At 49.2% G+C, this 24,088-nt stretch overlaps 1 protein-coding gene and 1 non-coding gene across 5 annotated transcripts in view; one reads left to right on the forward strand and one right to left on the reverse strand.

The window, feature by feature from the left end:
* Window positions 1–8,258: 8,258 nt before the first annotated feature.
* The window catches only part of HM13 (histocompatibility minor 13), a 36,346-nt gene continuing 20,516 nt past the window's right edge, over window positions 8,259–24,088 (forward strand). For 3 of the 4 annotated variants that reach the window (XR_004313198.1, XM_032462059.1, XM_032462058.1), the window contains exons 1-3: window positions 8,259–8,560; window positions 15,663–15,761; window positions 20,769–20,851. Coding sequence is in view for 3 of the 4 variants with exons in the window: in XM_032462059.1 (XP_032317950.1) it covers window positions 8,378–8,560; window positions 15,663–15,761; window positions 20,769–20,851 (365 nt within the window). In the remaining variant the exon portion in view is untranslated. The remainder of the gene's footprint in view (window positions 8,561–15,662; window positions 15,762–20,768; window positions 20,852–24,088) is intronic. The other variant, XM_032462060.1, reaches the window with a different exon arrangement.
* Window positions 16,900–16,971, reverse strand: TRNAA-GGC. The gene has a single exon. It is a non-coding gene; the product is annotated as a tRNA-Ala (tRNA).

Genomic DNA, 24,088 nt, shown 5'->3' on the forward strand with positions numbered 1-24,088 from the left:
ATATTTAGATACATTCCTCCTAGTTATTAAGAACCCCTGTCCCGAATGCTGTTACCCTCCAAGTAACGCCAGTCCAGACCGTCCCCTGGGACCACACAGACCTCCCCATTTACATCCACTGAAGGGGTAATACCTGCTGTAGCAGAGCCGTCCCCCACATGGACACGTTAGTGAGTGACAGCCATAAAAGTTAACACTTTTCATATCATCCTTGGAAACGACCTTTGGCTTACAGCTTTGTCTCTTGTTTAAGGTGAATTGATAGAAATTTAGAGGTAAAAGCGACTTGGGCAAACTCTTCTTTTTCCAGATGAGGAAGTTAAGGCCCAGAGAGAAGCAGAGACTTGCGCAAGATCACACGGCCTGTTAGCATAAGCAAGAGCCCTAGAACACCGGTCCCTGACTCCTGACAGCATCCTTGGGTGGCAACTTGTCCGGTTGCCACCCAAGGATGCTGAACCTGAACGTTAGCAGGTGATGTAAAGGGGTGGACAGGGAAGAACCTGGCTCAAGGCAGAACTGAGAGGCAATCATGTGGCTCTTGTACCTGGTAATTATCATCTTGGCAACAGTCTCCTTGGTCACTATCACCACTGAGATAGTTGCTATGGCAACCACCATCCGGGGCCCCAACTTCCTGACACCAAGAGAATTCAGATAAACCCAGAAGCAAGTTTGTTCCATAGCACTGACCCAGATCAGAGCTCTGAGTAGGAAAGAGACTTGCTCAACATCACACGGCAAGTTGGTGATGAAACCAAGTTCCCCGAGGCCCCGCGTTTTCCATGGCTAACACTCCCACCCCTGCCCCCGTTTTTCTGCCTGCCTCACTCGGTGCTTCCTACATTCCTCTCACCGTCAGTCAGGCTCTCCTTCCCACGGCATCTCACCCTTGGCTGCCTGTCAGCCAACTCATCCTCCTGGGAACAGGCTGACATAAGCTTAGTGTAGGACTCATCACAGAGGTTTTCATCATTAGCTGGGGCTCCCTGAAGACTGAAGAGCCTTTAACACCATATGCCCCCGTCAAAGGAAATGATCTCTAATGGTGGAATTTCAGGCACTATTAGTTTAGAACTGAGGAGTTCTTTGGGGGCAGACAGGCCCCGTGTGATGCCAAACAGAGCTGCCTCATTGTGGAAAGAGCTCTGGGATGGGAGGCCAGCGGCCTGGGTTTCTAGCCCTGCTCTGAGTCTCATCCCCTGTTTTGCTTTTATCAAATCCCTTCTCTTCTCTGGGACTCGGGGTCCCCACCAAAGAGATGGGGATGTGCTTACTGTTCTATAATTGCTTCCTTCACCCTTCAGAAGGCTGCTGGGGACCGGATGCAATCTGGAGTTTTAGTATTACCAGACATGGGATGGTGTGGTTTAAAGAACTGGCCATGGTGAGGAATATGAGACTATCTTGAGGGCAGTGGGGACCCATTGAAGGGTTTCAAACAAAGAGATAAGATGCTGAGGTATCTTCAGGAGATGAATTAAGAAGCTGTTGAAATAGTCTGGGAGACATGATGTGGCCTGGATTGGCCAAAAGTCTCGGACATGGACAGCCTCAGATTTCTGTGTCTGGATCAACCTCAAAGGCTGAGTTTAAGCTTCAGAGTAGGCTTGCTCTTTTTACATCAGCCAGGCAGTGGCCTTCCCAGAGCCAGTGCCCACCAGACAGGTCTTGGGTTCCCCATTTCACCTGGGCTGAGTCTGATAACTGGCCTAGACTGCCCTCTGCTGGCAGACGAGGGCACTAGGGCAAGGGGAGCCGCTGTCTCCCAAAGAAACACAATTCTCAATTGAACAAGAGAGAATAACTCGCCCCCAGAAATCTTCCCCATCTCTGTTAATAGAATCTCCGTCATCCCGTAGCTCAATTCAGAAACCCAGGACTCGGTTCCTCCTCTTCCCTCACACCCCATCAGGGAGTCCTGCTGATTCTATTTTCTAAATAAAATCCTAAATCAGAAATTCTCTAACTGTATCTAATCACGTCCACTTCTCTCCATCTCCACCAGCCACAGCCTAGCCAAAGCCACCACCATCTCCTCTGTGGTCTGTTTACCCAGCAGGAAGAGTGCTCGTGGTATACTCTGTCTCCCAAATCCTTTCTCCCCAGTGGAGAGCTCCTCGTACCACTCAGAGTTGAACCAAATAGGGAAATCCCTGATATACACACAGCCTCGCCCCGCCAGGGCACTCTGTGGGTGTGGAAAACTATATGAAGATTCGGGAGAACAGAGATGCTCACGCCAGAGCCACATAAACGCACTTGCCCGCCCACCAGTGGGAATCTTCCCCTCTCTCCACATAGTGTCCCAGCTTCACCATCTCCCTGGCTCCTCTGCTTCCTCCATCCTCCCCTTCATTTCTGTCTCATTCTCCCCCTCCCACAAATTCCCCATTAATTCTAATGCCAAGGAAATTTGCCATCTCTGCTTTTGGGCACCTGCCAGCCCGGGCTCTTAGGATGTCACATTCCCCTTAAGCAGATTGTCAAGGTTGTCTTCCCATACTATACCGATGTGCAGTTCCCATCCCCGCAAAAATACCAATGCCGAGGCAGTAAGATTTTCACCTGAGTACCTTGCAGTGCTCACATTCTGGAACTAAGATTCCATCATTCCAACATCCTATGGCCTGGCCCAAGATTACAGGAATCCTCCCTGACCCTAGACTCAGACCATGGGATGGAAGCCTCACTCCCTGCCCCCAGATGACTTGTGACAGTAGAGCTGGACACCCTGACCACGCAGAGCCAAGGAGGCACATGAACCTGGGGGCCTCTGGGTCCCTGAGGCCAATCATAGAGTGTTAACTCAGCTCATGGTGCTGCTGTTGTAGCCCTCAGCCTGACTGTGAAAGAGAATAAAGACACGCCAGAGAAAAGCAGAGAAAGATCCTGACGGTGGAGACACCCTGGTTTTGCAGGGTAACTGATGCCCAGCTCTGTCCCTGCCTCTGCTGTCTAGGAGTTGGTTATTAACCTCTTCCCTGTAGTTCAAGAGCCTGAACATTTCCACCTTTGCCTAAAGTTGTCCAGCTGGGCTTCTAGCCCTCGCAAACCACAGCACTGACCGTCAGAGCAGCATTTGCCTTTCCCTTGGCAAACCCAGGCTTCGTCCCCAACCCAACAAAGAAGAAAGGGAACTTTAAATGACAGCTTTTTCTTAAAGTCTTCGAAGATCTTGTATTTCCTTTTTGAATGTCAGGAGCAGAGGAATGAGTTCATCACACTTGTTCCTTCACGGTAGACTAACATCACCCCTGTCTTGCTTTACTTATGTACATATTTTTTTGTTTGTTTTAATTACCAGTTCCCACTCTCATTCCAACCCTCCTATAGGCAACCATTCTAATGGACTCCATTTGTATCCTTTCATATGTAAACATCTCTGTTATATTTGCAGTGTTGTTACGTGATAGGTACTTTCATTTTCTATAAATCATATCATGTGTGTTATTAATGCTCAGTTCAACATTTTAAAGATCTGTAGGTGTTGATGAGGGCAGGGGGATGATAAGGGATGCACTTGGGATCCCACCCAGATCCCCTTTACCAGACATAGTGGCCAGACCCCCAGCTGTTGTGAGTATTGGCTAAAAAATGCTCACAGCTGCCACCTTCTCTGGAGAATTGCTCCTGGTCAAACAGAAGCCAACTAGCCTGACCCCTAGACTGTGGCCAGTGACTGACAGATACAGGGGCACAAGAGGCCACAAGTCTCAGTCTGTGCCCCAGAGGTCCCCTTGGGGTTGTGCTGGAGCGAGTCTCTGGCTGAGACCCCATCCTCACTGGCCTTCTATCTCCTGCCTTCCCTCTATCTCTTCTTCCTAAGGACACTTCCCACCAAATAAGAATACTTATCTCAGGCTCTGCTAGAACCTGACCTATGATAGTGACCACACAATATCTTCCAAACTGGTCCACTATTTTTATAATTGAATTATAGTCCGTGTACAATGTTGTGTTAATTTCTGGTGTGCAGCATGGTGATTCAGTTATATATTCCTTTAAATACTATTTTTCATTATAGATTATTACAAGGTATTGAATATAGTTCCCTGTGCTATCCAGTAGGACCCTGCTGTTTATCTATTTTATATATCCTAGTTAGAGTATCTGCAAATCACGATCTCCCAATTTTTCCCTCCACCCCACCTTCCCTGCCTGGTAACCGTAAGTTTGTTTTCTATGTCTATGTGTCTGTTTCTGATTTGTAAGTAAGTTTATTTGTGTCAGTTTTTTTTTAGATTCCACACATGAGCAATATTATGTGGTATTTTTCTTTCTCTTTCTGGCTTACTTCACCTAATATGATCATCTCTAGGTCCATCCATGTTGCTGCAAATGGCATTATTTCATTCTTTCTTATGGCTGAGTAGTATTCCACTGTATAACTTCTTTATCCAGTCATCTGTTGACGTACATTTAGATTGCTCCCATATGTTGGCTGGTAAATAGCGCTGGTATGAACATTGGGGTGCATGTATCTTTTTGAATTAGAGCTTCCTCCGGATCTATGCCTACACGTAGGATTGCTGGATCATAAGGTAAGTCTATTTTTAGTTTTTTAAGGTATCTCCAGACTGTTTTCCATAACAGCTGCACCAAACTACAACCACACCAACAGTGTAGGAGGGTTCCCTTTTCTCCACATCCTCTCCAGCATTTATCGCAAACTGGTACAGTCTTGAGACAGTACGGGGTTCTGTTAATAATCAGGCTGGGGCAAAGGGCAGAAACCATGACTGTCCTGCCCAAACCAGGATGTGCACTAGCGAAGGAGGCACTCGGCTCGCTGCTTCTTGTAGCTGCCTGCTATCCTCTGGTACACACCCAGCACGTTTTGTCCATTTGTTCCCCAGGGACACACACTTCCTGCTATGGCCAGGGGAAAAAAAAAAAGGTATTGAGGAAAATCTTTGGACATATTCCCCAGTAGGCTTATGTGGGCATTCCTCTCTGACTGTAGAACTGAAAACACAAGCCACGTGAGCCGTTGTGGCCTCCAAGAAGATCTTCCTGAGTGAGGATTCTGGCCTGAATGTAAGGAGGGATAGAAGCAGAGAATGTTCCTCCTTGTTTCTTTTATCTTAGTGAAACCTTGTGGCATTGACTGCTGGCTACTAGAAACACTAGGAGTGCCCTGAGGTTCCCAGAGGACATAACACTTGACTTGAGCTTTGAGGGACGAGTAGGGGTTAACCAAGGTTGTGGAGTAAGATAAAGAAGGTTAGATGGAAGGAACAATATATTCATTCATTCCTATACAAATATTTATTGAGTGTGAGTACTTAAAGGCCCAACAGTCTCAGCAGCTAGTACAAACAGTGAATATTTACCCAGAGTTTTCCTGCTTTCCTGTGCATCTCTCACAACGATCAAGAACACCAGGTCTCCTGGGCTTCTGATGGGGGGACTATACCTCCTGCAAAGAAGGAGGGTCTCCTACACCAGCATTTCTCAGGCTAAAGGTGCATGTGGATCACCTGGCGATCCACTGGGTCTGGGTGGAGCCTGAGATTTTGCATTTCTTACAGGCTCCCAGCTGATCCTGCTAGTCTGGGGAATCACACGTTGGTCAGCAAGGTCCTGCAGAACCACAATTCCATTATCACACCCCAGCGATCCATATTTACATTTCCTCTGCTCGTCTGAAAATTTTCTTTGTAGCCTTTTGTCAAATGGTGTGATTCAGGAACCAATCAAGGATGATACATTATATTGCTTTTCTCTTCATTCTCCTTTCATCTACAGCATAGATTTTTCTTTTCTCTTTCATGGCATCGACACTTTTGAAGAGTTCAGGCTAGTTGTCCTGTAGAATACGCCACAGTCTGAATTCTGCTGATGTTTCCTCATGAGTAGATGCAAGTTAAACATGTTTGGCAAGAAAGCTACACGGATAATGTGCCCCTCTTCTTGCATCACATCTAGTCATTTTGTCCCATCCCATTTGGTGATGCTAAGTTTGGTGGCTTGGTTCAGGGAGTGTCCACCAGATCACTCCATTATAAAGGGAAGTTTTTCCTTTTACAATTAACAAGTAATCTGTGGGGCAAATTGTGTGAATATCCTGTTCCTCAAAATCCTTTTTCCCCATACGTAGTTTTAGCATCCACTGATGAGCCTCGCTTTATTATTTTTGGAATTATTTAAGCATGTAATAGTGTATGCAAGTGTGTGTAAATGTATGCAAATATATGAGAAAAAAATGGAAAATCTGAAATTCATTCACAGTGACTGAATAGATGAAAAGGAATGGGGGGTAGGGCTGCATTTTTCTTTAGAACAAGTATTTGGTAATTCAACTACCCCAGGGTCTAAACAGGCTCCATTCTTGACCTCAGCTCAGATCTCCTATGAGAAAGTAACACCATACAGGAGGATTCAGCAGATAAAGCCTTGGGGCACCCCCCCCCCCTCAGACTATCTTATCCCTGTCTCCGGAGAATATCAAGACAGGTTGGCTCCAAGCCAGAAATCCAATCCTCCAGAAGCCTTGACAGGAGCTTTCTGAACTTGAGTCGACCCCTCAGTTCCCTGGGTCATATTCAGTCTCCCATGAGTGTAAAGGGAGATAGCCAGATCTGCCCCAGGGCCAAACTAAATCAAGTGCTCAGCCTAGCACGAAGCAGAAGTGTCTCTGATTTCCAATTGTATGCTCTCAGATGAGGAGGCTCAGAGCCATGAGGCCCAGCTGCTGGGCAAATCCTGTAGCCTGAATTATTGATGGATGAATTCATCAGGCACACTGCCTTCACCCATCCACTCAGGTCATGTCCAGCTTGCTGAAAAACAGAGCCTTAAACTGTACACCATCTGCCCAGAACTACATTACTCTGGTCCAAACTCCTTAGCCTTCTGTATAGCTGGAATATTAGAAAGGGCAGAGACTTTGGAGTCCTACAGCCCTGAATTCAAGTCTCTCCTCTTCCTCTGCTGACTGTGTGACCTGGTTGGGTAGTTTACCACTGTGAGGCTCAGTTTCCTCATCTGCAAAATGGGACTAATCCAATCTTACCAGAGTTATTGAGATCAAAGAAAACACCCATAAAGTTATTAGCAGTGCCCGACATGAACTAGGCAAACAAGTTTACTAACCAAGCTTTTATAGTCTGACTCCTCACCTTTGTCTTTTCTCACAGTGAATTTTATACTCCAACCCCACCTCACCACCTGTCCAGCTTGGACCAGGCTATGTGGTTTTATATTATTTGTGTCACTTATCAACTTATTGCCTCTCTGTTCTAAATCCATCATTTTTGCCAGCTCTGTGATAATGGAGCTGGACTTTGTAAATATTTCTCCTTTGACAGCTGGTATATGTTAAGCCTTTTCAGTAGAGAGCACTGGAGGGACACTGGAGGAGAATGGATCTTCCCTTCTTGGTTCCAGGTTGGCTCACTTCCTGGGTTCCTGGAGAGCATGTTTTTTTCCCACTGCTTGGCCCCAAGTTTCTCCAGTGCTAGGTGCCGGCAGAGTGCAGCTTTCTCCAGTTTGTCTGTCACATACTTTCTCCAGCTCTTATCTAGGGCATTAGTAGCATAGCCAGGAGCCCCAGACAACTCAGGCCTGCACCCAAGTCCAAATCACTCCTACCCACACCCTCACCTCACTCCTGGACACACTTACACATGGAGCACCACAGAGCTGGCCATCTACAGAGCCAGCCACCTAATCTTTGTCCTCTGGAACTGGCTGCAACCACCCTGGACTGAGCCATATACAGAAGTGAACTGGGTTCCTAGAGAGGGAGGTCTCTCTAAGTTTTTTATCTCTATTAACATGCTATGCATATATAACCACACATTAACATCCTATAAACTCTTATTTATTTTATTCATTTTATTTATTGCCCTCTTAACACCTCCCCAATCACACTAAAAAACGCAAATTTAATGAGGATAGGGATGAACTTTTAACTATATTGTTCCCTTCTGCGTTCCTAGAGCCTAGGACAGTGCCTGGCATATAATGGGCTACTCAAATATTTAAGGAGTACGGGAACGGTTAAATATTTGGTGAATGTATGCATGAGTAAACAAATTCTTAGGATCTGTGGGGGTGAGGGAGCCTGGGATTAAGGGGGTTGACTGAGACTGGGGAATGGGATCCTCAGGATGGATGTCCACTGCCGTGGTCCAGCGTTTCTTTCTCTAACAAGTTGCTTAGCAACCGGCCGTCCTGCCCTCTGCCATCACTAGAGGGCGCGCGGGCGGGGAGACGTGAACGCGCACGCGTGCGCGGCGGGCCGGCGAGGAAAGCACGTCACTTCCTGTTTCTTTAGGGGAACGTGGCTTTCCCCACAGCGCCTGTCTTCCCTTCTGCGTCTCTGCTGCAGCGGCCGGAACAGGAGTCGGACCCCGAGCGCGGCCTCGCCATGGACTCGGCCCTCACTGACCCGCATAATGGCAGCGCCGAGGGAGCCGGCCCAACCAACGGCACGACGCGGCCGCCTTCCACGCCCGAGGGCATTGCGCTGGCCTACGGCAGCCTCCTGCTCATGGCGCTGCTGCCCATCTTCTTTGGCGCCCTGCGCTCGGTGCGCTGCGCCCGCGGCAAGGTAGGGTCAGCGGCAAAACCCGGCGCTGTCCACCTCCCACCCGGGACATGGCTGACACGGACCCTCCCCCCACCCGCCCTAGACAGGACAGACACCTCCTCTCCCCGGATACTGCCCTTTCCCAGTATTGCTTATCACCGCTTCCCCACCCCGGGCCCCCATCCCGGAGCTGGCCTTAGGTGCTCAGGGTCTGGGCAGCGATTCGCGAACCAAGTACTGACACCTTCCTCAAACAGTGGTTTATACCCTGCATTGGGACCTTGACACATCCTTCCCTTTGTGCACCGCACTGGAAGCACTGTCGGCCGACCCTCACACTGTGATTCTGACACTGTTCTGAGCCCGCTGGACCCAGCCAGACCAGCCGCATCCTCTGCCCTGGCTGCTCATCCCATCTGAAACAATCACTCCATCTGGCTTTGGGTCAGCCCCCATCTGTACCTGATGGGGCACTGGGCCTGACACCTCCTGAATGGTACAGATGGTACAGTCTCCTGTCATTCCTCACCCTATCCCAGGGCAAATTCTCACATCCAGGCGCATCCCTAGATTCTGACACCAGTCCAGCTGGAATCTGTGACCCATAGTGTGCTGTCCTTGAACCCCCAGATCAGCCCCTTGCCCCACCTCAAAAAAACTAATACAAGAATATAGCCCCCAGCTCAGGCCCCAGTTTTTTGCATCACTTTCTGGGATAATTTCTAGTCAGCCAGCCCCTCAGAACCTGGCACCTTGGTTCCTTTCTTTTTACCCAGGCATAGACCTCTTAGTTTGCTGGTTTCCTCTCTCTGACCACCACCCAGCCTCAGACCTGTCCTAACCTGAGCCCAGATCTTAATTCTGAATCCCTATCCCTGTCCCCACCCCAGACCCTGAGTCTTTCCCAAAGTAGCTCTTCTCCCTGTGCCCCTTCACACAGTCTCTCCACCAAATGAAGCTTACCTGCTGAGTAGCTAAGCTGCTGTTGGCCTCTCTTGTGAGACTGGGTGAGACCCCATCCCTGGCCTCCAACATCTGTCCCACTGAATACCTAAGAGAACCCCAGGCCTTCCACTTCCTGACTTCCTCTCTCCCACCCTTCTTCCATATATTAAGCCCTCTCTAGCCCATTGCACCAGTGGCTTCTCACTTCCTGACAGCCTCTCCCATCGTCCTCCACCACCTCCCTATCTGCAGTTCCCTGCTGCTCTTCCCCCACCCAAACCTGAAGTTGAACCTTAGCGGAAGCTGTCTTCCCCAAAGAGTACCCACAAAGCATCTGCTGCTTTTGAAACTGCTCAAGCCCACGTTCTCGAAACATTACCCAACTTGAGCAGTGGCGGAGGCCAGCCACCTTCTTTTCCCAGGATCAGAGAACTTGCTGCTGGTTCCTTCTATGGTCAGATGCAGAGGGGAGTGGTCAGGCAGGACTTAGGTGGCCCCGCTTGCCTAACTGTTCAGCCTCTTCTAAGCAGAGTTCAGGTGGCTTTCAGCCTCCCTGCCATGCCTCTCAGGGAGATGCTCGGTGCAGGGGTAGATTCTGAAACAGACCAGGACAGAGGTTGTGAAGGGCAGCATGGCGTGAGCTGGGTGCTTGTTGTGAGTGCCTCCCCAGGCTGTGAGTAATTCTCCTTGGCACCACCTGTGTGTGGATCACTAATCTCTTCAGAAAACATCTCTAGACAACAGAATTTCCTGAACCCCCACTGTTGTCCAGAGTGGAGGGGTGCTGCAAAGATGAGTGTGTCAGAGCCCTGTCACCAAGGAGTTTAGGTGTCTGGATGAGAGAGGAATCATTGGAGCTGTGCTTGTAGTACAAGCAGTGCTGCAGGGGTTAGGGAGAAAGACTGAGCACACTTGGGGCAGGGGAGGGTGACTTTGTGCTGGAGGGGGCTTGAGCCCTAAGACAGAGGTGGGATTTCAGCCAGAAGACGTTTCAGGCAGAGTAAACCAGGGAAGCAGCAGTATGAGGCGATTCAGGAGAGAGTGGAAGGTCTGGAGTGGCTGGGGCAGAGGGCAGGGATGAAGAGCGCTTTAGATCCACTGTAGCATCTGAATACCTCTCCCCAGCACCTCCTGCAGGACAGGAGGGTTGGAAGACTGTGCATGGAATTGCAGACAGCCTGACCCCTGGTAGCCTCCCACCACCAGTAACCAAGGTACTCTAAAGTTTACAAAGCCTTCACCCTCTGATTCTCCCAGCAACTGAGTGAGGCAGACAACCAGTTTTATTATCCCCACTGCACAGAGAAAGAAAATGAGTCAAAGAAATGACTTCTCTGCCAATTAGGGGCAGAACCAGGGGTCCCTAGTCCTGGTCCGGCTCTCTCCTTGATGCAGGTGCCTCTGAAGACCCATACAAGTAGCATTTTGACCTAGGGAGAGGACAGCTAGATGACTCCCTTTTTCTACCCTGAGTCATGTTTCCCTGACCATTTGGCAAGGAGAGAGAAAAGTTAGCTTGGGGACCCAGGAGTTTTGAATTCTCCCTAGTGTTCGACCCCACAGCTAGCTGAGAGGGGGCACAGAAAGACACAGTTCTCCCTGGGGCCCAGCTGTCCATGACAGGCAGGGCGAGTTGTGAAATCGTGGGAGGAGAAGGTGGGGCATCCAGGAGTGTGTTGGGAAGAAGTAGCCGTGGGAGGAGCCGTCTGAGAGCCGGGCCCATCCCTGTCAGAGATCTGTGGTCCCATAAGGGAGCAAATCCCAGCAACAGCTACATTAGATTGCTTCACAGGCCCTTGGCCTGTAACTCAGAGGAGCCCCCCAGCCAGCTGGACTGGGCTCCTGCTCTGTGCCGGCCCCTGGGCTGGGCACCAGGGCTGCTGGGACAAAGAAGGCCAAGCTCTCCCCTCACAGAGCTCAGTCACCAGGGAGAAACAGCTGTGCGACCAGCTGACTGAACCACATTCTGATGTACCTGCTAGAGGAGGCTGCAGTGACCTTTGCCGGGGTGGGTGAGAGGTCAGCAGGCAGAACAGGGAGAGAGGGAGGAGTGGGACCTCAGGAGGGTCCCCAGGACAGGGGCTCAGGTGCGGTAACACAAAGATGCTCTGGGAGACTGCAGCCCTTCTGAGGTACAGACAGAATCCTGAAGGCAACACAGCAGTTAATTTTCATAGTTACAACCCATTTGCACTGGTGAAAATTCAAGCAAAGCAGAAGTGTAAAGGAAAAGCGCCCCAGTGCCACTTCCTTGGAAGTAACCCAGTTAGCTGATTGGTGTGTAACCTTCCAGACCTTTCAAAGAAATAAGCATATGCTTTCCCCTCATTTTTGCTGTACAGCTCTTTTGTTATATATACACTCTTTTCTGCACCTAGTTTTTTTCCCCACGTGTATGTCGGAGATGTAACGTCTCAGTGCCTGGAGAGCAGTCGTGCTCTGCTTTCACAGCTGTGTGGTGGCCACCTGGGCCCCACAGCCCTGATGCTCAGAATGTAATCCCTGGACCGGCAGCACCCGCAGCACCGGGGGACTTGTTGGAAAGGCAAAGTCTGAATCTGAAGTTCAAGGTGGGCTGAGCAGTCTGTTCACAAGCCCTTCTGGTGATGCTGACTTGCGCTCACGTGCAGAGGCCCCTGATTTAGAGTCCTCCGCTGGTCAGTCAGGTTGTGTCAGTCTTCTGTTGTCACAAACCATGCTGAAGTTAATCTCCTTATAAACTTGTTACTAAACGCTTTTCTGTATATGTAGGATTAATTCCTTGAAATCGATTTGCTGGGTCAAAGGCTCCGTGCATGTTTGATTTACATGGGTTTTACCAAATTATCCACCATAGACGTTGTACCAGTTTCTATTCCCAGCAGCAGTGACCTCAATTCTTGTTTAATGACTGCCTGGTAGTCCATCCTCCAGAGGCTTCTGAGCTGGTGTGTGATACGATCAGGTCTGGGCTTCAGAAGGAGCTCCTGGCAGAGGAGGTGGCAGGCAGGAAGGAAGCCAGTAAGGTGGTAGCAGTGAAGACTGCAATGGAGGCGGAGGACTGGTGTGGGGACCTTGTTCAGGAAATGCATAGGTGAGTGAGTGCACGTGGTGGTGAGAGAAGACGCTGGGGTCTCCACTGGAGCAACTGTGATGGAATGGCCCACGAATTCCACATCCTTTCTAGGACATGGCCTGGAAGCAGAACTCCCAGAGTGCCAACTGAGCCAATGACTTGAAGCCAGCATCCGTCTTCCCTTGCTGCGTTCGCTTCCGCCCTGATAACAGCATCAGAATGTCACTGGAAGCTAAATTTACTGCTGCTCTTTGTGTCAGCTCCCACCCTCCCCCTCCCTCCCCGCTGCCCTCACCCCATTACGTTTTGTGTTTCAGGAGCCATTGTATTTGCATCAGAGCATCTAGTTTAAAAATCCAAACTGAATCACTGGAGAATCCTGACAACGTTTAGTATTTTTGTAAATACAAAGATTCTGTTGCCTTCAGGTTTCCATTCCTCAGAGAGGTCACAGGCCCCCTGAGCATCTTGTCACAACTTTCCAGCAGAAATTTCCAGATAGGAAAGGTAGAGAACATCTAGGGGTAATAACCAAGAGTTTGGGCTTGGAACCAGTGTGAATCCTGGCTCTGCCACTCGCAAGCTGTGTGACCTTAAAGCAAGTTATATCACCTCTCTGAGCCTCAGTTTCCTCATCTATAAAATGGAGTTATTAAAAGTACCTGCTTCCTGGGCTTGTGTGAGGATGAACTCATGTAAACTGTCTGGAACAGTGCTTGGCACCCAGAAAGCTGTCAGTGAACGTTATCCTTGTTACTGTCACTGTCGGTCAGATTTCAAGTCCCCCGTTCTGACTGAGCATGGCACAATGGGATACTTATAACAGTCATCACAGAGGAGACCAGATTCCTCTGCCTGATGGAGCATCTGTCCAGCCTTGGTTTGCCATCCAGGCCTCTTCCCGCCCAGGATCCTGGGTTGAATTGAAGGGAATGTGTGGAAACGAGCTGTAACACTGGTTTACAGGTGAAGCCAGAGTCCTTGAATGCCTTCACACTGTGTGCTCTGCATCTGTAGGCCCCTCTGCCTGGTAAGCTCTTCCCTTCCTCATTCACAAAGCGAACTCCTTGGCTCAGTCAGCATCCATATGGCTCCTCCTATGTACCAGACCTTGTGCTTGGCCTTCAGGGCCTTCAGTAAGCGGCCTCTGCTCTAACCACCCCTGATAACTCCCCAACTTCCCTACAGAAGGACACTTCCTGTCTGCTCTCTCACAGTTCCCTTGTACTTAATGATAATACAGTTAGTTTGTACCGCTTGAGTGAAGCTCAAGGCACAGCAGTAAGCATTTCCAATGCCAAAATCTTCGAATCCTGACAACCCATTTTACAGTTGAGGAAATTGAGGCTTGGGAGAGAAAATAACTTCCCCAAGATCCCAGACAGGATGGGGAGGGCATCTGGGCCTGCTGACCTCAGAACCTGCCGCCTACCACTGGGCACTCGTGCCATGTATCACGGAGATCTGCGCGTCCTTGATCTGTCATGTGTCACACTGTTGTGATAGTCTGTTTACATATCAAGCTCTTGGCGTACCTGCCTGTGAACTCCTCAAAGTCGAGAGCTAATTTATTTTTGTGCCCACCCTGCTGCTACACAGGAAATAGGTTGAGTTTGTGGAGGTGCACAGCGGGGGCAAGGAGTTTGCCAAGGCCGAACAGCACAATGCTGCCAAAAGCAGAAACCAAAGACTGGGGAGAGAAGCGGGGAGGAGGATGACCCTGCCTCTCCGTGTCAGTATTGCTCACCCCCTCCACCCCCAACCCCACCCCGCTGCCTGCAAAGCTGCCAGAGAGTGACTCACAGCTGCCTGGTCCCTCCAGAGGGCAGGGTCTACCTTCCCGCCCTGGGCCCAGGCCACTCAGCCACACATGATTGGGTTCAGTTAAGAGCCTCCCCAGTCACCTCCCCCTGATAATCACCACTTCTCAGCTGTCCACAGTACTTTACAGTTTGCCAGGCTCTTTGACATCCCATACCTCATTTGGTTTAAGCCTCTTGGACCTTTGAGAGATAGATAAAGCTAGAGATTGTCATCCTGATTGACAGATGAGTAAACTGAGGCTCAGAGAGCAAATGATTTGCCTCAGTCAACGTGATAGCCATTAACAGAGCAGGGAGTCCCAGGGATGTGCTTTAGAGGCATCTTTACGCAGTGAGACTTACCGGGTCCTGGCAGACTGTGAGGAGTTTGCCTAGTGCAGAGAGGTTGTGGAGAGCATCCTGGTCCCGAAAGCTTTTGACTTGGTGTTTTTTAATAAAATTTAAACCAAAATTATACTACTGTTGATGGATTTTCATTTGAAAGTCATTTGGCATGAATTCCGTGGAGCTGATTTAATTTCCTGTGCTGCACTGTTACTCCATTTCCAATTTTTTTCCATTTTGATAACACTGAAATGATTTTGATTGCATTCAATTTTTTTTCATAGAAATATTTATCCTCTGTCAGCTCTTTACCCAGACCACATTCTTGCCAGCTATAGCATCTGCCATTGTAAATGTAATTGTGGCTTTTACTCTGACCACATACAGTTTTCCCAGTCAGGTTTCTTGAGTTTTGAGTTTTATCAAGTTTTGCTTCTGGCAACGCTGTCGTCCTCTGTGCAGTTTCAGCCGTTGTTAGTTTTTTGTTGTCACTGGTTTATTTTTACTCATGATATTCACTATCCACTGGATAAAAAATTGACCATGCTTACCTCTTAGTAATCCATAAGAAAACTGGAAATAGTCCTCATTAGACCTAGGACTACTGTACCGTCACTGGTTTCCAGGGTTTTTTTTTTTTTTTTTTTTTTCAGTTATTACGTACCCACTGCCTCTGCCATAGCCCTTCTCCCTGCATGTGCTGCACGTACACTGGGTCCCCCCTGGGCTGTCCCTGTCCAGATCTCAACAGCAAAACAGTGCCAGGCCAGGTGGGCAGCAGCCCTGGCAGAAGGAACAGCACTAACAAAGCCTTGAGTCAGGAAACCATGGGAACCCCTGAGGCACCTCCATGAACCTGGCAGACAGGGAAGGAGATGAACCAGCTGCTGGGGCACGAAGTTCCCACCAGCATCCAGCCCTCAAAGGCCAGAACCACCCCCCGCCACTTAGCAGGCACCTGTTTTCTCTCGCCTAGAACGCCTCGGACATGCCTGAGACCATCACCAGCCGGGACGCCGCCCGCTTCCCCATCATCGCCAGCTGCACACTCTTGGGGCTCTACCTCTTTTTCAAAGTAAGTCCTTTTGTCACTGTGGTGTCGTTTGGTTTAAATAACTTTATTTTATTTTGTTTTATTTTTCCCATTGCAGGAGACATGCATGCTCATTTATAGAAAATAAAGAGCAGGAAAAAGACATTAATTCTCCCCTAGACCCACTGCCCGGAGCCCCCCGCCATGGTGTTGGGGACTCTCCTCACCCATCTTTATTTCTTTTCTCCATGGAGCTTTTTGTTTTGTTTTCGTGATTCTAGTTTGGTTTGATTTGTACTCTTCATGTCGGGATGGGGTATAGCTTGTGTCTTGGACGTACTTCTACCATACTAATTGCTTTTTTTTTTTTTTTTAATTTATCGAGGTTTATTTTCCCAATAAAAGTTACACAGGCTCAGTGTTGAAAACCTGGAAAACACAGAAAAGTAAAAAGGGAAAAACAGCAGCCATCCAAAACCCCACTACCAGAGACAATCACAGAGTCCCTTTTGAGGTGTGTCCTTCCCTTGCGTCCCCCGTGCATGGTTCCTCCGTAGCTGTGACCACGTGCTGCTTTCAGTCCTGTAGCTGCTTTTTCCACTTCACATTAATAACATCATGAACATCGTCTCATGTGACTGCAGACTCTCGGACTTTTTTTTTTAATGTAACACATACTGTTTTCTGATTATAAACGTACTATATGCAGAAAACTTGGAGGGAGAAATATTGAGAGAGAAGACTTCACCAAGGTAATCACCATTCACATTTTGGCCTGTCTCCTTTCAGACTTTTCATAAGTGGATTTTGTGCCTAATTATAATCATTTTTTAACTAATTTTTTTTAATAGTACATCACATCACAAGCACTTTTTTCCTGGTCATTGAAAATTCCTCAAGGATAACTTTTCATTTATATTTTAAAAGTACAACATACATGGTAAAAAAAAAAAATTTTTTTTTTCACTCTAGGGGAAAGTGCAAATGAGCCATAATCCTCTCCTCAGTGTAGTTTCTTGGAGTCTTTCCACTATGCATAGATCTACATTTATGTAAAAATTTTAAAACAGTATATATATGTATATGTATATGTATATCTCAAACATATGGTTTTTAGCAGGGAGATATTTTTGTATCAGCACATTCAAATCTGTCTCATTCTTTTTTCTTCCCCCCTTAATGGAGGCACTGGAGATTGAACCCAGGACCCTGTGCACGCCAAGCACACGCTCTACCACTGAGCTAGACCCCCCACCCCCATTTCATTTATTTTCATAGCTGCTTGTTCTGTTTCACGGATGTGCCCCTGAGGGGCATTCAGTGCTGGGATATCACAGCACTGCTGCCATGAACATCTTCATGTACTTATCTTTGCATAATCACGTCTCTTCAAGTATATCTGCAGTAGGATTGCCAGATCAAATAGCATCTCCATTTGTAATCAGAACAAATAGTGCCAAATTCCTCCAGAGAGACTATGCCAGTTTACACTCCCTCTGACAGTTACCAGTGGGCTGACTCCCCTCTACTCCCACCCACACTGAGTAACATCAGAATTCTTTATATTTACCAGTCTGTGAGTGAGTCAAACACATAATTTTAACGCCTCTTTCCTGTTGCATCACTCCCTCATTATTGGATCAGAACTGTTCTTAATGTTTTCAGAATGTCCCCACAAGTAGACCACAGTTGGCTGACAGCATCCCTCTCACCGTAAACAGAAACGTCATCCTAATTTTTACTCTAATAAGTAAGAGTGCATCAAATAGCGTCTGGTATTCACTGGATTTTTTTTTTCTCTTTTTCCTGGACCTCGGATGAAGAGTTAAATTTATTAGAGGCTTTGGTTCATAGCACGCCACCTTGTTTTTTTCACCTTCTTCACCCTTGATGCCAGCCTCCATTTCCCACCTTCATTTCTCTCTCTGCCAGAGGCACCCACCCTGATGCGTTTGATTTGTGTCCTTGGATGTTTGTGTCTCCTCATAAAATACATGGTGTTAGTGTATCTGTGTGTATTTAGTGGAAGACTAGTTCCCATCAATGGAGCTGTGTTCCTTTTCCTTGCCCTGTACTTTTGCGATCTCTCTGTGGCTCTGTGTACATCTAGCCCACTGCCTCCGACTTGGTTTATGGCAACTATTTCTGAAGTCTCTGCTGTGCTAAGTGTGCGGAATACACACCCAGGCCCTTCTGACATTTTTAGTATTTAGGATTCTTTCCTTAGGCTAGATTCCCCAGAAAGGAATTTCTGGCAGCAGAGGGGTGTGAACATTTTTATTTAAGGCCCCAGATCTCAGCCTGTCCTCCTATCCAGGCAGGTAAGCCCCAGCCGGCCACTGTGTGTCAGAGGACATGGCACACCTCTGCCCCATGTCACTAGAGTGTCCCATGTTGAGATTTCTGGAAGGCAGCTGCCTGGATAACACAGCCAGCAGATTCCTTCCAACTGATGGCCGGTGGGGCAGTGTGCCTAATAGTGGCTCTCCCTCAGCCCCTTTCCTCCACTGCTGGTGGGGGCACCAGAGTTTGTAACATTGCTCAAAACCATAAAATTTACCTTTTCCCACCTCATTTAAACCTGGTTTCTTTGAGTCAGCTTATGAAAATGAAATCCAACAGCATAAGAAAAATAAAGGAAGAAACTGGGGTCAAGAAGAAAAAAATAAAATAGGAAAAAACAATGACGCTTTGGGTGAAGACCATCCCCAGACCCCATACCCTCAGCTCTAAAGACATACTCTTGGCGGAAGTGCCTTGGACACAGGTGTGGCTCTGACTTTCCAGCAGCCAAAGCACAAAGAAGATGAGACTCGGTGCACAAGTCGTAGTCCACACAGTCAAGCTGACCAGACACTCAAAGGCGTGGGCAGAGAGAAAGTGTTCACCGGGGCCCACATTTACAGAACGCTAAGAGAACACCACATTTTCACAGTAGAACGGAGTCCACGCGCCTGTGTCGATGGGAGCATTCCCATTGGAGCCACTGATTGGCTCATCCACGCAGTCAATCTACAAACGTGTCCTGAGTGCCTGTTGTGCACCAGGTCCTGTGCTGGGTGCTGGGGACACCGCAGTGAGAAAGACAGCTGGCCCACCCTGGCCCTCGCGGAGCTTCATAAGTGGTGGAGACAGACCCCCGATCAAGCGATCGCATATACAAGGATGCAGTTACAGTCCTAGGAAGTGCTGTGAAAGCGGGGCCCATAGCGCCAGGAGAGTGCAGAGGAATCTGCTCTGCCCAAGCCCCCGTCTCAGACAGCAGCACCTCGTCCACACTGCTCAGCCAGAAACCCGGGGCCGTCTTCCCTCCTCAGCACTCGTGGCCAGCAGCCCTGGGCACATCCTGCACCTCTGGTCCCAGGGCAGATCTGGACCATGATCCCCTCTCATCACTTCCCTCTACCCCCAGCCCAAAGCACCAGCCTCCTGGCTGCAGCGCCCTCCACACTGGGCTGTCTGCTTTGACTTTGGCCTGTGGGGTCTGCCTTCCACACAGCAGCAAAGGGGTCCTCTCAGGTCATTGGATCAGTTCCCAGCCTTGCCCTCAGCCCTGAAATCCTGGCCTTTCTTTCCCAGACAAATCTAAAGCCTTTTTCACAGCACTGTAGGTCCATCTCCCTCCTACCTTCTCAGCCTCATCTCCTAACACTCCTTCCTCCCTCAGCTCCAGTCCCACTGGCCCTCACTATTCCCCACACATAGAAGCACATACCCACCTCAGGGCCTTTGCACTCACCCTTCCCTCTTCCTCACAGGCTCTTCCCCTATATGTCCTCACAGCAGCTCTTTTACTTCGTTAAAGGCTCTTTTCCTAAACAAAGTGAGTGTCCCCAAATCAGGAGGCTCTTCCAGGCCACCTGTCTGACACAGAATCCCTCCCTGCTCCCTGCCTTTGCGTTTCTTCTCAGCTCCCATCTCCACCTGACAACGTGTTGCACAGTCATCTCTTTTGAGATTGTCCCTCACTGGCACATGATCTCCATGAGAGCAGGGATTTTTCTGCCTTTCCCTCAGTTCCAGGGCTGAGCATGACGGTCTCGTAGTAGACTGTCAGTGAACGTGAGCTGAACTAACGGGGTGAGGTGGCTGGAGGCCATATCGAGAAAAGCTGCTGGGAAGCCTGGGGGAGGAGAGGAGAGGGTCCCCGGCAGCAGAGGGCGTGTGCATGGGCCACCCACAGTGGGAATGCGGCACCACGAGGCCCTGGGAAAAGGCCAGTGTGCCTGCAGCTCATAGGACAAAGAGGGGCGTGGCATGGGCTGAGGAGTCTGTGGTGGTCACAGTCTGTGAGAGGCTGGGGGAGGAGGTGGGCAGACAAGCGTTTGAGCAGATTCGGAAACAGCCCTGCTTGAGAGTGGCCAGTGTCCTTGTGCCCCACACAACATGTGTTCCCTCCCAGTAAAAAACTAGAAGACTATGCGGCAACCATGGAGCGATGTAGCACTGCCGCCTTCACAAAGTCCATAGTTAACGTGACCACTGGCTTTGGGGGTGCCGTGACAGAGAACATGCATTTCTCAGGTTCACCTAACAATAGCAGGACAGAGGAGTAGCTGTTGGGCCTTGCTGTCAGAACTTCCAGTGTCCCTGTGGGAGGGGTCGTCGAAAGAGCACGGAGAATGGAGCAGGGCGCAGATGACTTGTGACTGGCATGCTCAGGGCCGTGGTGGCCACTGTAGGGGCTCCCTAGAGTTTTGAGCAGAGAGAAGGAAGCTTGGAAGAGAGCATTCTGAGGTTCAGACTCCCCTCCCCCATGATTCCCACTCAGGACCCTGGATACACACACAATGTCGCCTGAGTCTCCAAATAGTCGAGCACCGAGCGCAAAACTGCAGACTCCTTTGGGAGGTGCCTCTGAGGGCTTGAGGTTCTGTCCCTTTTTCCTGTTGCCACAGAAACTAGAAGTCCATAGTGTCTGGGACTCCTGACACCATTCCCCATCTCCAGAAGGGTGAGACCAGTCTCCAGAAGGGAAGCGGGGATTCTGGTTTCCTTGTAGCCACTGGCAACCCTGACATCCTGTTTCTCTTTGTATCTCTGCCTCAGATATTCTCCCAGGAGTACATCAACCTCTTGCTGTCCATGTATTTCTTCGTGCTGGGAATCCTGGCCCTGTCCCACACCATCAGGTCAGAAGGCATCTCCGCGACATTTGAAGCAGCTTTCTCAGGAGCCAGTGCAGGGTCTCGGATGAGAACATGACCTTTGGCGTCATTCAGAGCCAGGTTTGAATCCTGGCTGTAAAACCCGAGGGCATCTTTCCCGTGTGTCAGACCATGGGTGACCTAGAATGAGAACCTAACCTCTCTGGGCCGCAGTTTCTTTACAAGGAATGACGAGACTGTCCGGTGGGTGTTTCCCACCAGCGTTGTGGGGAAAGTTACTTGTGAACAGTAGTGTCATGGCAGTTGTCACAGTACTCAGGTGAGTAATGCCAGTGCCACCTGCCAGGTGTTGTGGCTGCCGCACTGGGCACTGAGCTGGGCTTCTCAGATGCGATCTTATTTCATAAGAGGGAGGCAGGGCAGTGAGAAGTGAGGAGTGCAGGCTCTAGAATTTGACGATCTGACTTGGAATCCAGACTCTGCCACTTAATAGCCCTGTGACTTTGGGCAAGTTACTTAATCTCTCTGGCCTCAATTTCCTCACCTGAATGTGGAGGAAAATGATCATACCTTCCTTATGGGTCTTGTGGAAAGCTTTCAGGGCAGTATCTGGCACTCAGTATGTTCAGTAACTGTTAGCTGTGGTTATTATTATCGTCTGTGATCACCTTATACAGTTAGCTTTTGCTTTTAATCTGTGTTATGTTCAGAAACTGAAGCTCAGAGAGGTTAAGAAATTTGCTAGGATCACACAGCTGACAAGCAGCAGAGCCACGATTCAAACTTGGTCTGTGTGGCCCCAGAGCCCATCCTCTGTCCACTGCCACCCTGCTCAGATTGCCACCAGTTTGTGGCAGTTCAGAGGGGACAAAAGGGCTAGGCCAGTCATCCTCGGGGGGGCTGCTTACCAAATGGGAGTTGTGCCCCCAGCCCATTCCCTAGCTGTGACAGCAGAAGTGTCCCAACCTGTTTCCATCTGGCACTTTGAGGAGGTACAGCCTCAGGCTGAGAACCAGGGATAGACCGTGAGGTGGCCAGCTGACCTGGAAAGGTTCCCAGAAGGCAGGCATGCAGCTTGAACTCAGCTTTGAAAGGTGGGAAACCTGGAAGAGGGCAAAGGAGGGAGCTGGGAGGTCTGTGCGCATGGAAGGCACAGTCAGGATCCTTCCAGAGCAGTCAGGGAGAAAGAGCAGGATCTGCTCGTGGAAGGCGTCGGGTGTCAGGGTGAGTTTGGCCTCGTTCCTCTAGGCAGGAGCTGGGGAGTCAAGAGCGTGGGCTGAGAGGCCGTCAGCCCTGGAACACTAGGCCTGGCTCTGCCAGCTCAGTAACTTGTGTAAGTTACTCGGGCTCTCTGAGCATCAATTTCTTTTCCTGTAAAATGGAGACCCTGTGCGTCCCTCCTTGTGGGGCGTGGGAGGGGCCAAGCGTAAAGTGCCCAGAGCACAGTGCCAAGCACGCCCAGGATGAGCAGCGGCCCAAGTTCATACGCTGGGACTCAGCTCTGGTCTTTTGACTGAGTTCAGTGTCGTCTTCCACTACACCTACTCTTCAACCACAGGGTCTTGTTCTAGTCACCTTGGGAGGATTCTAGGCCAGCCCTTCAATCCTAAAATGTGAAAGCCCGGAGAAGCCGAGTGACTTGGACCCAGCAAGTTAGTGGCAAACCCAGACACCCTTCCTCAGAGGATAGGCCTCTCTTTTCCTGGTGGACCGGAGTCGGGGTAGTCACTCCCCATGCTGGTTAGGGTTCCCCCAGTTCTAGCCCCTCACCACCGCCCACCATCCACAAGAGCCTTGAGACACCGCCCCCTCCCCCCAGTCCTCCCCACAGCCCAGCTACTACCTCAGTGTGAGAGAAGTCAATAGATTCTGTCAGGCCATGTGCTGAGGATTCACTATTTCACTTTACCTCAACAATCCTACTAGAGAGATAGCCATCCACGGCCCAAGCAGTTTATTTTGAACCGGTATCATTTTGACACCAAAAACCTTTTTTTTTTTTCTTTTGGAACAATGATTGAGGAACATTGTCCCAAATTTCTCACGGATTAACCAAGAAACAATTTGTCTATCTTAGCCAATTCATAATTTTTTACCAATAGAAATTATCAACAGAAAATAGAACCAAAGCAACTAAAAATGCATATGGTACAATTTGCTAGTGACTGAAAATTAGCAGAAGACTCATTTTCTTAATAAAATATGGAGTAAGCAATGTGACCCAGGAAAATTAGATCTTATAAAAAGAATGGATGGCTGTGGGCATAAGGGGTACTCACCATACGGGGTCTGAGCTGTTCTCTAAAATACTTGATAGGACTAAAAACTGATGGAAGAAATCATTACTGTAAAGTTTACATGGAAAAGAACTGAATCGGATGAAAATAATTTTAGCAGAAAGGAGGGAAGGCATAATTTAATCCTGCCATTTAGATAGTTGATCCAAGAATTAAATTTGCTTTTCTTCAATCAAATTGAGTTTTCCTAAGTATTTCCTGAAAGAATTTTGATGAGATGTTTATATCCACAAACTTAGAGTCAGACCTTCCTCCGGATTCAAACAACTAGATCTAAAGGTTTAAGACAGGAAAATGGAGGCTCAGCGGGATTGAATGACCACCAGAAATCACAGCTAGTAGGAGCAGAGTGAGGTTTTGAGCCCCGGTCTGTCTAATAACTCCACAGCCAGACCAGTTTTGGTGAAAGTGATGGAGAAGAGAGAACTTAAGGAGGGGTTGGGCACCCTCTCCAGTCGGCCTGTGGTCTCCTGAGGATCAGTGAAGGAGAGGCCTGCTGGGAGGCTGTGCGAGCGAGCCCCAGGCAGAGGTGCTCATGGGATTCCCTCCCTTCCCTGCCCGCCTCCAGCCTCCCTGGGAAGAAACCACAGCTTGGGGCGTTGGAGGAAGGTGAAGGCCCGCAGGCCGCCCTTACCCTGTACAGTCGCCAAGGCTCCCATGCCAGTTTCCTTCCTGCCAAGGGAACCTGAGCTTATTTTTATCACCTATGAGCTCATATCCCACCCAGCTGACCTTTAGAGGGAAAGGCCTATACAGCCAAAACCTGCCACCCCGGGAGGGCAAGTCCACGTCACTAGTTCCACTGACCCTTGCCTTCCACCCCCAGAGGAGCAGAGCACCAGGATGTGGTTTCCCAGCAGGAAACAGTGACCTTTAGGTTTGACATGCGCCATCGAGGGCCAGAAGGAGGCTCTTCCTGCTAAAAAGCCCACATGCAGGGGTGTTCAGCAAGGACTTACCAGCT

The sequence above is a fragment of the Camelus ferus genome, chromosome 19, assembly GCF_009834535.1.
Source record: "Camelus ferus isolate YT-003-E chromosome 19, BCGSAC_Cfer_1.0, whole genome shotgun sequence".
Lineage (NCBI taxonomy): Eukaryota > Metazoa > Chordata > Mammalia > Artiodactyla > Camelidae > Camelus > Camelus ferus.